A 13,185-nucleotide genomic window follows, 5' to 3' on the forward strand; every position below is an offset into this window, starting at 1 on the left:
AATTGCAATCTTTTTACACTATTTCTTCTTGATCATTGTTTGAGAAGCACTTCATCCGCGCCTACCACTTCCTGTGTGGTTGCCATGGAGACTGATGCGGGACAGCCAGGTGTAGCAGACATCCCGATAGGTTTGTCAGAAGCCCAAAGCCTTTTTCGACTTTGTGTTTTACGCTTCATCAACTCATTTCGTTTTTGTCATTTTCAGAGGTCACCCAAAAAAACATGAACAAGCGAGGCCTCGTAAAGAGGTTGTTTAAGAGCATGCCGGAAGCCATCATCTACTGCTGTGTCTGCTGTTGCTGCCCGGCCCCTGATGACCAGGACTAACACAGTTAGCTCACTGCGTTAGGACCCCAAGAGTGGCAGCCCTGTGCAGCACCCCTTATCCCAGTGTGGGTTAGTCTAACTGCAGCACCCCTTATTCCAGTGTGGACCAGCCCGACTCCAGCACCCCTTGTAATTATCCCAGTGCGGATCAGTCCAACTGCAGCACCCCTTGTAATTATCCCAGTGCGGACCAGTCCAACTGCAGCACCCCTTATCCCAGTTAATAAATAGTTTTTTCAAATAAAAAAAAATGATTTTATTTGAAGTAAAAAAAACACCTTGTCTGGCTGTGGAGCCTAAAAGAGAAGGCTCCATTTCAGTGATGGTATTTTTAAAGAAGTGGTATAATTCATGAGTGGATGTGACTGTGTAGGTCCTGTTCTCTAAGATTTCAACCACACAGAGTGGTTGCCACCAGACTGTGATGCAATGCGGACGACTATAACCTACAGCCTGGGAGACCAACATTGGTGGTTGACACCAAACATACTGTCTGTGAAGTGAGTACGAGTGGTATTGCGTCTGGACTCTGGAAGCAGACGTAGTCACATGTCCATGTTACACTTCTTAGAAGCAGGGTTGAATATAACTACCATGAGGGTATGGCCAACGCTGCAGTTTCGTTATCGTTGACGTCTCCATGGTCAGAACTTCCCAACATGTATTGGTCTGCAGGAATTCCTGTAGAGAACAGCCAGCCACAACAATGTCCTCCAGGTTGGGCCTGTTTTCAGATGTTAATCTGAGTTATAGATTCTACTGTAATTTTCTACCACCCTCCAAGCTCACGACAGCCTGTACTTGATGATGCATTGCTCTAGCCTGTTGTTCAGTTATGGCTTCATGAGGTGTTCCTTCAAGACAAATGCCTCATCTGCCAAAATGCAATAAGGAGACAGCTGGTCAGAAGCAGGAAGGATGTTCATAGAACCAAGTGCAAGTACAACATTCGCTAGGCTAACCAATTCCCCGTGTTACAGCAATGATAGCAGCTACTGCAGTTGCTACACAGTTAAGTACTATAATACAATACAACACAACACAATACAGTGTACAATGGTAGCTAGAAGGGGGAGGGTGGCTATGCAGAGTCGAGGTGGACTCTGAACAGGTGAGTCTTGAGTCTTTTTCGGAAGATAGTGAGCGACTCTGCGGTCCTGAGAGATGCAGGGAGCTCGTTCCACCACTGAGGTCCCAAAACCGAGAAAAGTTGTGACTTTGCTCAACGGCCTTTGCTAGCTATTAGCGATGGCGGTACCAGACGTGGATGTCCTCAATTCAAAAATATGAATATGCGTCTTCAGTCAAAGTCCATTGGTCATTAACTGCTCCTATATTCATCCAGTCTCGTCCTAATATCCTGTTTCCCTTTGAGATGCGTTGCGTTAGCCAAGGTTTTCTCTCCGTCTTTAATAGCTTCAGTTGAGTTGTTATCCTGTTGTATCAGAGGAGTCACTGCTGCCTCGTGTCTCCCCAGCCGTTCTCCGAATGCAGCAGGCGGTCCATCGTGGAGTGTCTGAGGCCGAAAGCCCCGGCCTGCTGCTGCTGCACATCAACAAGGGTCCGCTGCTGCACCTCCGACGGCAAACTGCCCCCCATGTGAGCCAGGCAGCCCAACACGCACAGGGACTGTCCGGTGATGGGGGGCGTACGGAGGAGGGTTGTCTCTTTATAGATGCAATGCCCTGGGTTTGATTCAACAGTCGCACATTTGAGGCAATTAACGTTCAGCCAATATTAAATATTAACATTTAATATTGAAATGTTATAGATCGGCCACTGTGTGTGTGTGTGTGTGTGTGTGTGTGTGTGTGTGTGTGTGTGTGTGTGTGTGTGTGTGTGTGTGTGTGTGTGTGTGTGTGTGTGTGTGTGGCCGAATACCGGCCCAGATACCAGAGTCGGACCCTTCCAAAAGCAGTGTTACCTCCTGGATCTTCACACCTCTAGAAACTGGCAGGAAAAACGTACCTCCGGGGGCTTGAACCAACATCCATGCGTCGACTCTTCAACGCTCCCCGTGAGGAGGAAGCATGTGGAGGAAGGAGCGCCTCGCTGCTGTTAAAGCCTCTGGCCGTTATGTAGGTCCTCATACATCTCAAGCTCTCATTTGAATAGCAATGAGTTCAAAGGGAACGTACAGATATAAAGTGAAAAACCTCTATGTTGTTTATTTTTCATTGATAGAATACATGTTTATATTTTGAATACAATGTTGTGTTAGGATATTTAGTATTGACAACGATAAGCATATCCGCAAATTATTTTATAATAGTGATGCACATTCATGGTTATTATAAGCCGTCAAGGGAGATGGAAATGATTATGTTAAAACTACGTTTTCATTATAGAGAAAGGGTGATTTCACACACTTGCACGCGGTTTTGAAGCAGTTCTTGCTTCGCCCAGGAGAGGGCAGAAAATGATCTCTTCATATGTACACAACAGTGATAAACATCTTCATTTTAAAGGTTATGTTATGCATTTGTCTGATAAAAAAGGATCAGAGGGAGGATAGATAGGATAGATAATTTGCATGAAAAATAGCATTGTTTCATATATCACAGATCTATATAGGTCTACAGCCATTATATAACTTAATGAGGTGCAGATAGATCGATTGATTGGAAGATAAATAGATGAGTACACGTACATTCAATATCATGATTTATAAAAAAAAATTATAATAATTATAATTATTTTTATATTTTCTTACTTTGCACATTTATCTTCCATTGGGTGATTGGGCGCTGCCCTTAGTTAGTCTACTCCAGGCTGTGAGCAGTTGTGCTAAAGATACATATATTTGAAGCAGTGTGTGGTACCGTCATAATTTATTGTGTATAGTCATAGAAGTGGGCATCATGTGCAGATAGACACAGAGGAGCCAGACGAGCTGACGAGGAAGTCGGGATTGAGGAGGAGGAGGAGGGATCATTGCAGCGGGGTGTGTTGTTTGGGGAGAGAGAGAGAGAGAGGGCTATATTGGATACTTGTACGCCAGGAATGCTGTGAAAACGAAGGATCTCTGTGCACGACTTCCAGCCGTGAACTCCCAGTTTGCGTGCCGACGGTTCATATCCCTAAAGACATTCGGCCGGCTTTTGTTTGAACATGTTTTTATCGAACCGATCTTGACTTTAAAGTTGTACCTATGTTGTCAGTGGCACCGCAGGTAGTTGGGAAGACGATCCCGGAAGAACTCGTACTACAGGTTGCCAGTTTGTTTTCAAAGCCTGCTGCTGGCATTTTACTATAGGACGAACGAATCCACCTAACGCAATTCATGTCATCGGAAAATTTTCTGAATTAGTAGCCTGGTTTTTCAGTATTTCCCCCTAAATCCTGAATTAGTAAACGGAAGGAAAATGAAGGAATTACGGAAAAAGAAAGTGTACGTTGTGATAGACGTGCTGTGCGTGGTTGTTGGTAAGTTGTCTGCTCACTGTATCCTACACGTCAACTGTATATCAGCAGAACAAAATGCTGTCAAGTAGTACTGTGTCCTTTAATGTGGCCTAATTGTTGCTTTTCCTAGTACTTATTGCATGCGCTTTGCTAATATCATTTATTATCAAATGCACACATGACTATTTGATATGGCTCAAAGTTGTATGCCACATCATTAAAATATCTGCGACTCATTAAATTGCATGACACACAAATTGACCCTTGGATTCAGATGTTATAAAACCTCACCTTTCCTGATCTAATAGTAATTTCATAGCTTGCTTAAAAAGAGAAGAACAGTACAAATGTAAGGCTTCATTTAAAGCCTAAGTTTAAAACCAGCATTTTTCAATGCACTACATTTGTCACCATGCATGCCACAAATGCACACATCAAATAATGCCACTGAGTTTTTTTGGACTATAGAAACAAGCCGTTCATTCTTATTTTATGTGACCAGAAACGCAAGCCGTTCATTCTTACTTTATGTGACCAGAAATGCAAGCCGGTCATTCTTATTTTATGTGACCGCCGGGGCTCCCCTATTGTTCAGCAAACACTGCAGAATAATATTGGTTTTCCATGACTCAAGGAAGCTGAATGTTTGTTTAGAAATTGATATGCTTCTCCTATACTTTCCTCAATATTTTGTCATTAACTCTCCGTGTGTGTGTGTGTGTGTGTGTGTGTGTGGTCTACCTGAGAAATGTGCAAGAAATGTTTCTAAAATGACTGGCTCATATTTTCCAAAACTAGTGCAACTTGCCTATTATAGACACAGCAGTCAAATGTTTGCTCGGGGAAGGAGGGGGGACTGTTTAGAACTCTTTTAGGACATACACAAGCGCTGCCAATAATGTGGTAGTGTTGAATATCCTCGGGTGGTGGGTGTCATGCAGCTCCCCATCAGTGTGTGCGCGTGTGCGTGTGTGTGTGTGTGTGTGTCCAAATTTAGTTCATGCATCTTAACCAGCAATCTCCCTCCCCTGGATTTTAAGGAGCTGAATCTGCTGTTGGATTTTGCATTGATGCTACCTGCTTATTGTTGCTCATGTAAGGCATGAGCGAGCATGACAGTTTCCCCATCCCCAAGTCGTCTTGCAATTACAAATTGGCATGTCCTGTAATTACCCTAACAACTCTGCTAGGAAATTTGTATTTAAAAGTAAAAAAAAAGGAAATATACTTTTTTTTTCAGCATGCTTTTTTTCAGAATGCTTTTCATTCACTCAACATGGCTTTGCAAGAGGTCGCCTTTGAAAACTTTTATTTAGGACAATATGGGAACGGTTAAGAAGTGAGTTAACCTTTTTGAGATGAATTTGCTTAGCAACTTAAATTACCTGACTAATTCCTCCCATGAAGACCTTTTTACAATGCTTGACATTCATTAAACTTCACTCTGTCATGCTCTTTATGTTCCCCTCTCTTTCACCTCCCCTCGCCCAATCATGATTTGTTCAGCCACATCAAGGCTATTCAATAATAATCTATGTGGATGAAAAAACCTGTTCTGTTTTAGTCACACCGGTCTGGTCCTGGACCAAAGTCCAGCTGCCAGGCTATTCTTAATGAGGCAAAGGCAGGTGGGCCGAACAGTGGAAAACCCTGTGGAGGCGAGTCTACAACACCACAATGGAGAACAGTCCTAGACGAGCAAACAATTAAAGGCTCGTCGTGCAAAATTACGTCTCTAAAAGATGTTGACTTAAATTAGCTACATGTTCCTTCGGCTAATACCGTAAAACCTGCCCCCCTTCCCCCATGGCAACCAAGCTGTCATCTCCCTCATTCTAGCTTGTCTATCAATTTGGGATTCGGTTAGGCAAATTTATAAAGTAGGAGGTGCATCTGTTGTTGACATGCTTTTAAAAGAACGACGGGGAATCAAATAAAACCCCTTTTCTGGGTCTGGCACTTTGGGAAGAAGGTATATAACAGTAATTTTTACCATTGAAATGCTAAAATAGATTAAAGGCAATATTTAACAGTGTTGAACCTGAATCCGTTTAATATTTCATTGATCTCTTCTGCATAAGGTTGAGTTTTCTAAATAATAGTTCTTATTTATACTAGTTAGACATCTGTGCGATCCATCAAGCCAGATATATGATACGCCTTGAATCTCTCTTCTCCAGTGTTTCCTTCTTGAAAGATGTTTTGTTGATATACCTCCATATTCATTCCTCCCTCCAATATTCTGTCTTCGGTTCTGTCTGCCCCTACTCCTCCTCCTCCTCCTCCTCCTCCTCCTCCGTCTATGTGCTATGTAAATCACAAACACAGACAGAGAAGGCGATTGCGTGTGTGTGTGTGTGTGTGTGTGTGTGTGTGTGTGTGTGTGTGTGTGTGTGTGTGTGTGTGTGTGTGTGTGTGTGTGTGTGTGTGTGTGTGTGTGTGTGTGTGTGTGTGTGTGTGTGTGTGTGCGCGCGCACAGAGGGACAGGTCTGGGTAACCATCTCCCTGCCGAATGAGTATAGCTACCGCATAAGTGCATGACCTCTGCCTATACAGTAGGCAAATTGTTCTCAGAGCATGCAGCAACCTGAGCACTTGTTGGCAGAAGCATTGTGTGATGCTGAAGGCCATCTAAACACCAATAAGCTGTTAGGTGTGTGTGTTTGACTAAGGGCCTCAAGGCAAGGCATGGGTACATGACTCATACGCACACATACACAAACACACACATGTATACTTATGAACACATACGTACATACATACCCTTCTTTAATATGCTCCACTTAACGCCCAACCTATCTCATACACACACTCTTTATGTTAAACCTGTTTTTGTCAAGTCTTTGATTGATTGATCTGTTCTTTAACACAATCACTCATGAGTGAGCCTGCACATGTTATGGATTGAGATACCTGAATGGTAGTGGATGATTACCAGAGTGTTACCGTGAGTCAGACTTGTCAGAAGATGTTGAGGTTCCACAGCCACGCTAAAGATAAATCCTAATCGTCATCATCATCAGACGATCTTTTAAAAATAGACCACTCGTGTTCGTTCTCGAAATAAAGATGGCCACCATGAGGTTGTTCCTTCTTATCTCGATTGATCACTTTGTCATAATCATGAGCGCATTTAAAATTAACTTTTGATAAAAGCAAGGGAGTATAGCTTTTGCCCCTGAAAAGCGTTTAACATGAGTGGTGCTCCTTGGTCCAGCTGGTTCTGCCTCATAACTGGGCTCTTGTCTTATCGGTTCTCAATTGATCAACATGAACTTCATCCAAACATCCTGTTTCTCACCAAAACTGTTTGGACAATGGAGCCGATTCCCTAAACATTCCCCAAGTGGCGTGTTTTTTTCCCCCAGATTTTTTTATTTTATTCTTGATCTTGTTATTCTCCTTCTCATTTCCCCCTGCCAAATGTCACATGAAGTCATCGCTCCATTGACTTTGGAATCCTCTAGCTCAGACAGCGGCAGCGTTTGTTTTGTGTTTTGTGTGTCAGCGGGTCTCCTGGGAGACTTTGTGTGCGGGGACTTTTTGTGCTGGGAGGGTCGCTTGTCATGAGTTCTCAGAGAAAGGGCCCCGCACACACGGACAGAAACACTGGATCCCAGCAAAGCTTCGTCATGGAAACCCAAAGGCTTTGAGCAAACATACACATGTCCCCTTAACATATATTTCTCAAGAATAACATTTTATTGGTGGGTTGGGGGGGGCTCTTTTGTTTGTTTGCTGGCCTTTTGATTATATTGGCATATTTTTCTGTAACCATTCCCTCGCACATTCTATAGACAACCCTATGTTATGAGGGAGCACGGACGGCCTTTTATGACTTGTGGCGTATGAGCCGTGCTATTTGGATCTCCCCCGTTCTAAATGCGTTTGCCGTCTAGACCAAAAACCTGTGTGGTCCGTTCCCTTTGATCCTCTCCTAGCCTCCCTTTCTAAAGAGCAAAAAAATAAAAGAAACCGGCTTTGATTGCTGAACCAGGTTTAGCTGCTTTTGATCCGTCCAATTTGCCTCCCTCTCTGCCTCTTTGCCTTCCCTTGCGTCCCTGTTAGGTGCCCAGCATGCGTGAATGATGGAGGGAGCCAAACAGTGGGGATTAAACCCAGAGAATGAGCTTCAGCGGCAGGGGTGGCGGCAGCGCTGGTGCCAGTGCTGGTGGGATTTGGTGTGACCGGCCGGGCTGGGCGTTTTCTCGTCTGGATTAGAATTCCAGAGGCCGCTGCCAGCGGAAGGTTGTAGGATCAGCACATACCTTCCACATTAGTCAGTCCAGGGGAGAGAGAGACAGAGAGAGTGAGAGAGAGAGAGGGATGGAGAGAGAAAGGTGGAACTACTGGTTGGCCTTTTTTGTTTTTAAAGAGATCAGTTCCTGGATGTGTGGTAACCGAACAGTCAATTGGTATCCCTTCTCGTGTGTGTGTGTGTGTGTGTGTGTGTGTGTGTGGGTGTGTGTGTGTGTGTGGTGTGTGTGTGTGTGTGTGTGTGTGTGTGTGTTGTGGTGTGTGTGTGTGTGTGTGTGTGTGTGTGTGTGTGTGTGTGTGTGTAATTGGCCAGAGATGCACTTTATAAAGAGAGATACTTTATCAATTGGATTGAAAGGAAAATATCGAGAGCTTAGCAGTAACCAGGGAGAGACCAGATGAAGGAAACGTTAGACGACTAGCACTGACTGAGCACTTTCAGGAAGTCAAAGAGAGGTACAGACGCACAACGCAATAGAATACGATCCCCCATTCGACAAACCCACTTGGAAAGTAAATGGTGATTCCAATAGAAGATCACTGTCTCGAATGCATAATAAACACACAAAATAAATGGCCCACAATTTTCACGCTTGAAAACACAGAACAGACCTGCCCCGAAAGTACGACTTATCGAAAACCCTGTGGCTGTTTTTTTGCAATCTAAGGCTCAGTAGTCAGGCCTCCACATAGTCGGACCTCCAGGTCCAAGCAGAGGAACCCCCTTAAGTAGGTGTGATGGTGATTAGTGAAGCGCACGAGCGTCCAGTTAACGGCGGCACTGTGCCCCGTAATGTCTCCCTGATTGGTCCGGGCTCTGACCTTGACACTGATGAGAAGGTCACCTGAAAGAAGGACAATCCATCCGTGATTTTATGAGGGGAAAAAAAGGAGAGACAAATACAGAGAGAGATAGAGAGGGAGAGAGGGCGGATGTGAAAAGCCTGAAACTGGTGTGCATGTGGTTTCAGACGGTCTTGTGTAATTATTCACAAGACGGCTAAATAAAGCTGCCTCCCGAACAATGGCGCTGTATTCACCACAGCGAGAGAGATGCCGTGATCTCTGGAAATGACAGATTGAAAGTAGGAGGGGCCGGGGAAAGGCGCGGGGGGCTGTGTACCGATAAGTACACAATGGAGGACACAGATTAGCTGTGGCATAAGATAAACGGTTGGGGGGGGGGGGGGCAGGACAAAGCCAACAACTCCTCTGTCAAGCAGAGAGAATGATGTAGACTTGGCTTGCATCAAGGGGAATCTGTCATTTTCACTGAGCACGGCATCTCTCTCCCTGTAGTGAAAACAGCCCCGTCGCCATTGGATGCATCTTTATTTGGCACTCTTGTAAATAATAAAAAACGATCCTGCAGGCTGTCATTTACGGAGCTTTTCCTCGACTTGTGTGTGTGTGTACGTGTACGTGTGCGTGTGTGTGTGTGTGTGTGTGTGCGAGTCACACCGCAGGTCTGATGATTAGGAGCATTTCAACTCATTGGAGTGAGGTGAAAAGCATCATGGAGGGCGGGGTTGGGGGTTTTGGGGGTTGTTCATCGGAGAAGGAAAGCCCATGGTCTGCATCCTGTAACTTCAAACGGGGGGCTTTCAGGGGGAGAGCTGTGGGACTGGCAGGGGGGAGATTACCCCGCATTCCTCTGGCGGGTGGCGTTTCCTTCCACTGTGATGGCAGGTGTTCCCGTGCCCCGGCGCTTCCTCCAGCCCGCCCTCCTTCCCTCCTCCTCTCCTTGCTTCCTTCTCTTTCTCAAGAGAGACAGACGAGGGTGGGAGGAGAGAAAGAGCCTGGGCCGGCGGCCGTGGGGTCTCGGGTTTCTTCTTACGGGGTTCGGCTGAAGGCGAACACGCAGGTGTGTCTCTAGGGAGTAGGCTTTGGAGGTCCGCCGCGGGCCTGTGGCGGGTCTGGTGGCATCCCCGAGACCAAGCACTGTCTGGTTTTTAGGTCTATTTTCGACCCCCTTTGGACTTGTGTGTGTGTGTGTGTGTGTGTGTTGTGGTGTGTGGTGTTGTGTGTGTGTGTGTGTGTTGTGGTGTGCGTGTGTTGTGGTGTGTGTGTGTGTGTGTGTGTGTGTGTTTGCATCTGTGTGGCTTGTCTCGTTGGATGTGTTCTAGCTTACGGTAAAGACCCAGGGGTCTGCATCTCGTAGGGACTTTGCCTGACTGCCAGCTTTTGTTTTCCTTGTTTTTCATACAAACAAGGAAGAACCGTTCAAACAGTACTAAGTCCAACACGCAGCCCAATCAATGGTCGTCGGTGAACCCGGAGGTAAACCCTGTCCCTGCTTCTTGAGGCCGGGTTGGGCCGTGCGGAACTCCCGCCCGACGGATCGGTCTCTCGGAGATCTGGCGACACTCTGAAGACCAGAGTACCTTTTGAGTTTGTTAAAGAAGGGGAAAATAAATAACCGATAAATACACAGCATTGCTGTGTACTGTGTATTGCTGTGTAACATTTTCTTTTAAAACACTTTTTTCCCCCATGAACTCTCTTGGAAGTGATGATTGATTGAAGAAAGCAGCACATTTCTTCATTAGCTGCTGGCACTCTTCAGTCTCCTCCCCCCCCCTACCCCCTTCCCTCCATTCCCCCTGCCGTTATTAATGGTCCTTGGGGAAAGTGTTAAAAGCTTCATAAGAGCTGAGGTCAGTCACCTCTTGGTTGCAAAGGTAAAATTATTATTATTTTTTTTTTTAAAGAAGTTTATATGACAGTTTTGGAGTTTTAAAAGTGATTAGTACCCTGATTTTGTCCAGACCAGGGCTTAAACTTCAATACAAGCTGCTAGGGTTACCATGTTGAGTCAACCGTGCCACACCCACCCTAAAGGGAAATCATTTTGAATAGAGGCTCAAATAAAATAAATGTTGTTTGCATTTCCACTCTTTTTTTTTTGCATGCAAAAAGTCAACATTTCATTCTATGAAGAGTTCGTATTTAGTGACGTCACATGGAAACTGTGTGTGTGTTTGTGTGTGTGTGTGTTCAGTGTGACCCTCTCTCGCAGCTGTAATGACAACGATCCATGTAGCTCCCAAGCCCACTCTCCCCTCCTTCCCCCTTCGACATGTAAATTACATGATGATTATATTTAGCCTTCAAATAACGTTAGTGTTTCAGAATGCGGACACGCAAATCAAGTTTGAAATTTCTAATAATGTGTATCAAACATTCAGCCTTGAGGCTTGGGCGGATACAAATTGGAATTTTCTAAATGGAAAGATTACTGGCCGTGTTCACGCTAACGCATGAGATTACATCTTTGCAGTGCTGCATTCTGATTGGGTGAATAGCCCTTCCATGCTTTGACTGCACTTGTGTAATGAGCCATCACTTCTGAACCACCCATTTTCCAAATGGGTTTCTTCCCACAAGGAAAACGACTTCTGTTGTCTACTTATTGTGATGATCCAACTGTATGGTGATGTTGTGGAGGACCAGTAATGACTGATAATCTATAAAATGAAACAATGGTAATATTATTCTGGAGAGTATATTAACAAAAAAGGCCTTAGAAAGATTTCCTCACGTAGAGATGGCTACGCCCGATTCTTGACTTTCTGCTGGTCTGCTAGTCCCTTGCTGGCGTCTGACGGAAGGCAGGATGCTGGAGACGCGAACTAGTGCTGCTTTCCAAACGCCACACGAGTGATCTCCCTGAGGTCCTCTCAGACAGGATGTCAGTGGTTGTCTGAGTCTCCATATCCTGCCACAGGATTTGTAATTTGTGTTTGTGTGTGTAAGGAATGAAAGGGGGTAATGGAAAGAACTAGGCTCTTAATGTGGATGTCTATACACTGAGGAGGCTGCTGCACCTGCACCCAGGTTGCGTGCTGATTCCGGTCGGTAAGTGGTGAGAGACTGTTTTAGAGAGGACAGGTGTTGTTCAGCTGTTGACCTTCGCAAGGCAGCGTCGTCAGGGAGGGAGGGAAAAGGGGAGAGGGACAAATGTGATCCGATTGGCCGATGAAATGCACTCCTCCGTCTTTGTTGATAAGAGGCAGTTTTTCAAGGTTTTTGTTTTCTGTTTGGGAGTTGGAAGCAGGGCACACAGCCTCGTCTGCCCTCCCAGTATGGACTGAATCCAAACTGCAGGACAGCCTGTTCCCAAGACAACTTATGATTGTCACATGAGCTCAATTATCATATCGCATTGCTTATAACACAGACTCAATTCGAATTGAATTTGATACACCCCCCATCACGAGGATTGTGGCATTTCTCGACAGTCAACAACACACTGTTTAAAGAGAGGGCCCTTGTCTAGTTGTGGCTTTCTCCTCAATGCCTCATTATGTCTCACTGCTCCTTCCAGGCAAGGTTACTAGGAGTCAGTAAGCAGTTATGTGTTTAGGTTATAGAGCGCTTTTGTTTACTCTCTTCCAGACACAAAGCCTCCATTTTCTGGTGGCCTCGGTGTCCCTAGCTTACCAAGCCGAAAAAATGCCTTTGTCTGAATGGTTTTTTTTTTGTTGCAAAGAGACATGTGCAACATTACCTTGTCAGGAGTGAATGGCCACGTCTCCTTGGTAACATGCTAAGTAGGACAACCACTAAACACAACTCTTGCTCCCTGTCCAGTACAACACGCATAAGATATGTACTGTTAGAGGACATTTTATTGTATTGTCTGGATATGTTATTCTCGGGAATTTGCTTTAAGGGTTGGGGAAATGCAATATTTGAATAATCAGAATAATTGTTGCATTATTATTAAGGATTTGGTATGAAGGTTTGGCTGTGTGTGGGCTGCAATCATTTGTGGTTGAATAAAAAAATGAAAATCATGTATGTGTGACTGTCGCAGTCCTTTAATAAGCCAGTACTATCCAACCATTCAAATCTGCCAGATTTAATTACTGAATGGCCTACGTGCTACCTACCTGAACTTGGCCCCTGCAATCATTGCACATGACCGGAGTCTCCCACCAAGCTAGGCAGACCTGTTTCTATAGCTAGGGAGCTAGTCGCATGTTTTAGGGGCCTGAAGAGAGGGGTGGAATGTTTTCGGTTGGGTACTTAAAAAAAAAAAAAAAAACTAGCATACTCTGTCCGGTTTCTCTAAATAAACTGCCCTACCTTCTAAGGAAACTCTTTTTCCTTCTGTCTGAATAGTCATCAATTAAATGTTATTCTAAACACGGACACAGTGATATCTACACTGTGTCAATTCTACAATATA

The 13,185-nt window shown here is 44.8% G+C and overlaps 1 protein-coding gene across 1 annotated transcript in view; it reads left to right on the forward strand.

The window, feature by feature from the left end:
* The first annotated feature begins 3,293 nt into the window (after positions 1 to 3,293).
* The window catches only part of plpp2b (phospholipid phosphatase 2b), an 18,445-nt gene continuing 8,553 nt past the window's right edge, over positions 3,294 to 13,185 (forward strand). The window contains exon 1 of the mRNA XM_056603929.1: positions 3,294 to 3,755. Within this exon, the coding sequence (XP_056459904.1) occupies positions 3,695 to 3,755 (61 nt within the window). The 5' untranslated portion in view covers positions 3,294 to 3,694. The remainder of the gene's footprint in view (positions 3,756 to 13,185) is intronic.

The sequence above is a fragment of the Gadus chalcogrammus genome, chromosome 12 (genome assembly GCF_026213295.1).
Source record: "Gadus chalcogrammus isolate NIFS_2021 chromosome 12, NIFS_Gcha_1.0, whole genome shotgun sequence".
NCBI classification, from domain to species: domain Eukaryota; kingdom Metazoa; phylum Chordata; class Actinopteri; order Gadiformes; family Gadidae; genus Gadus; species Gadus chalcogrammus.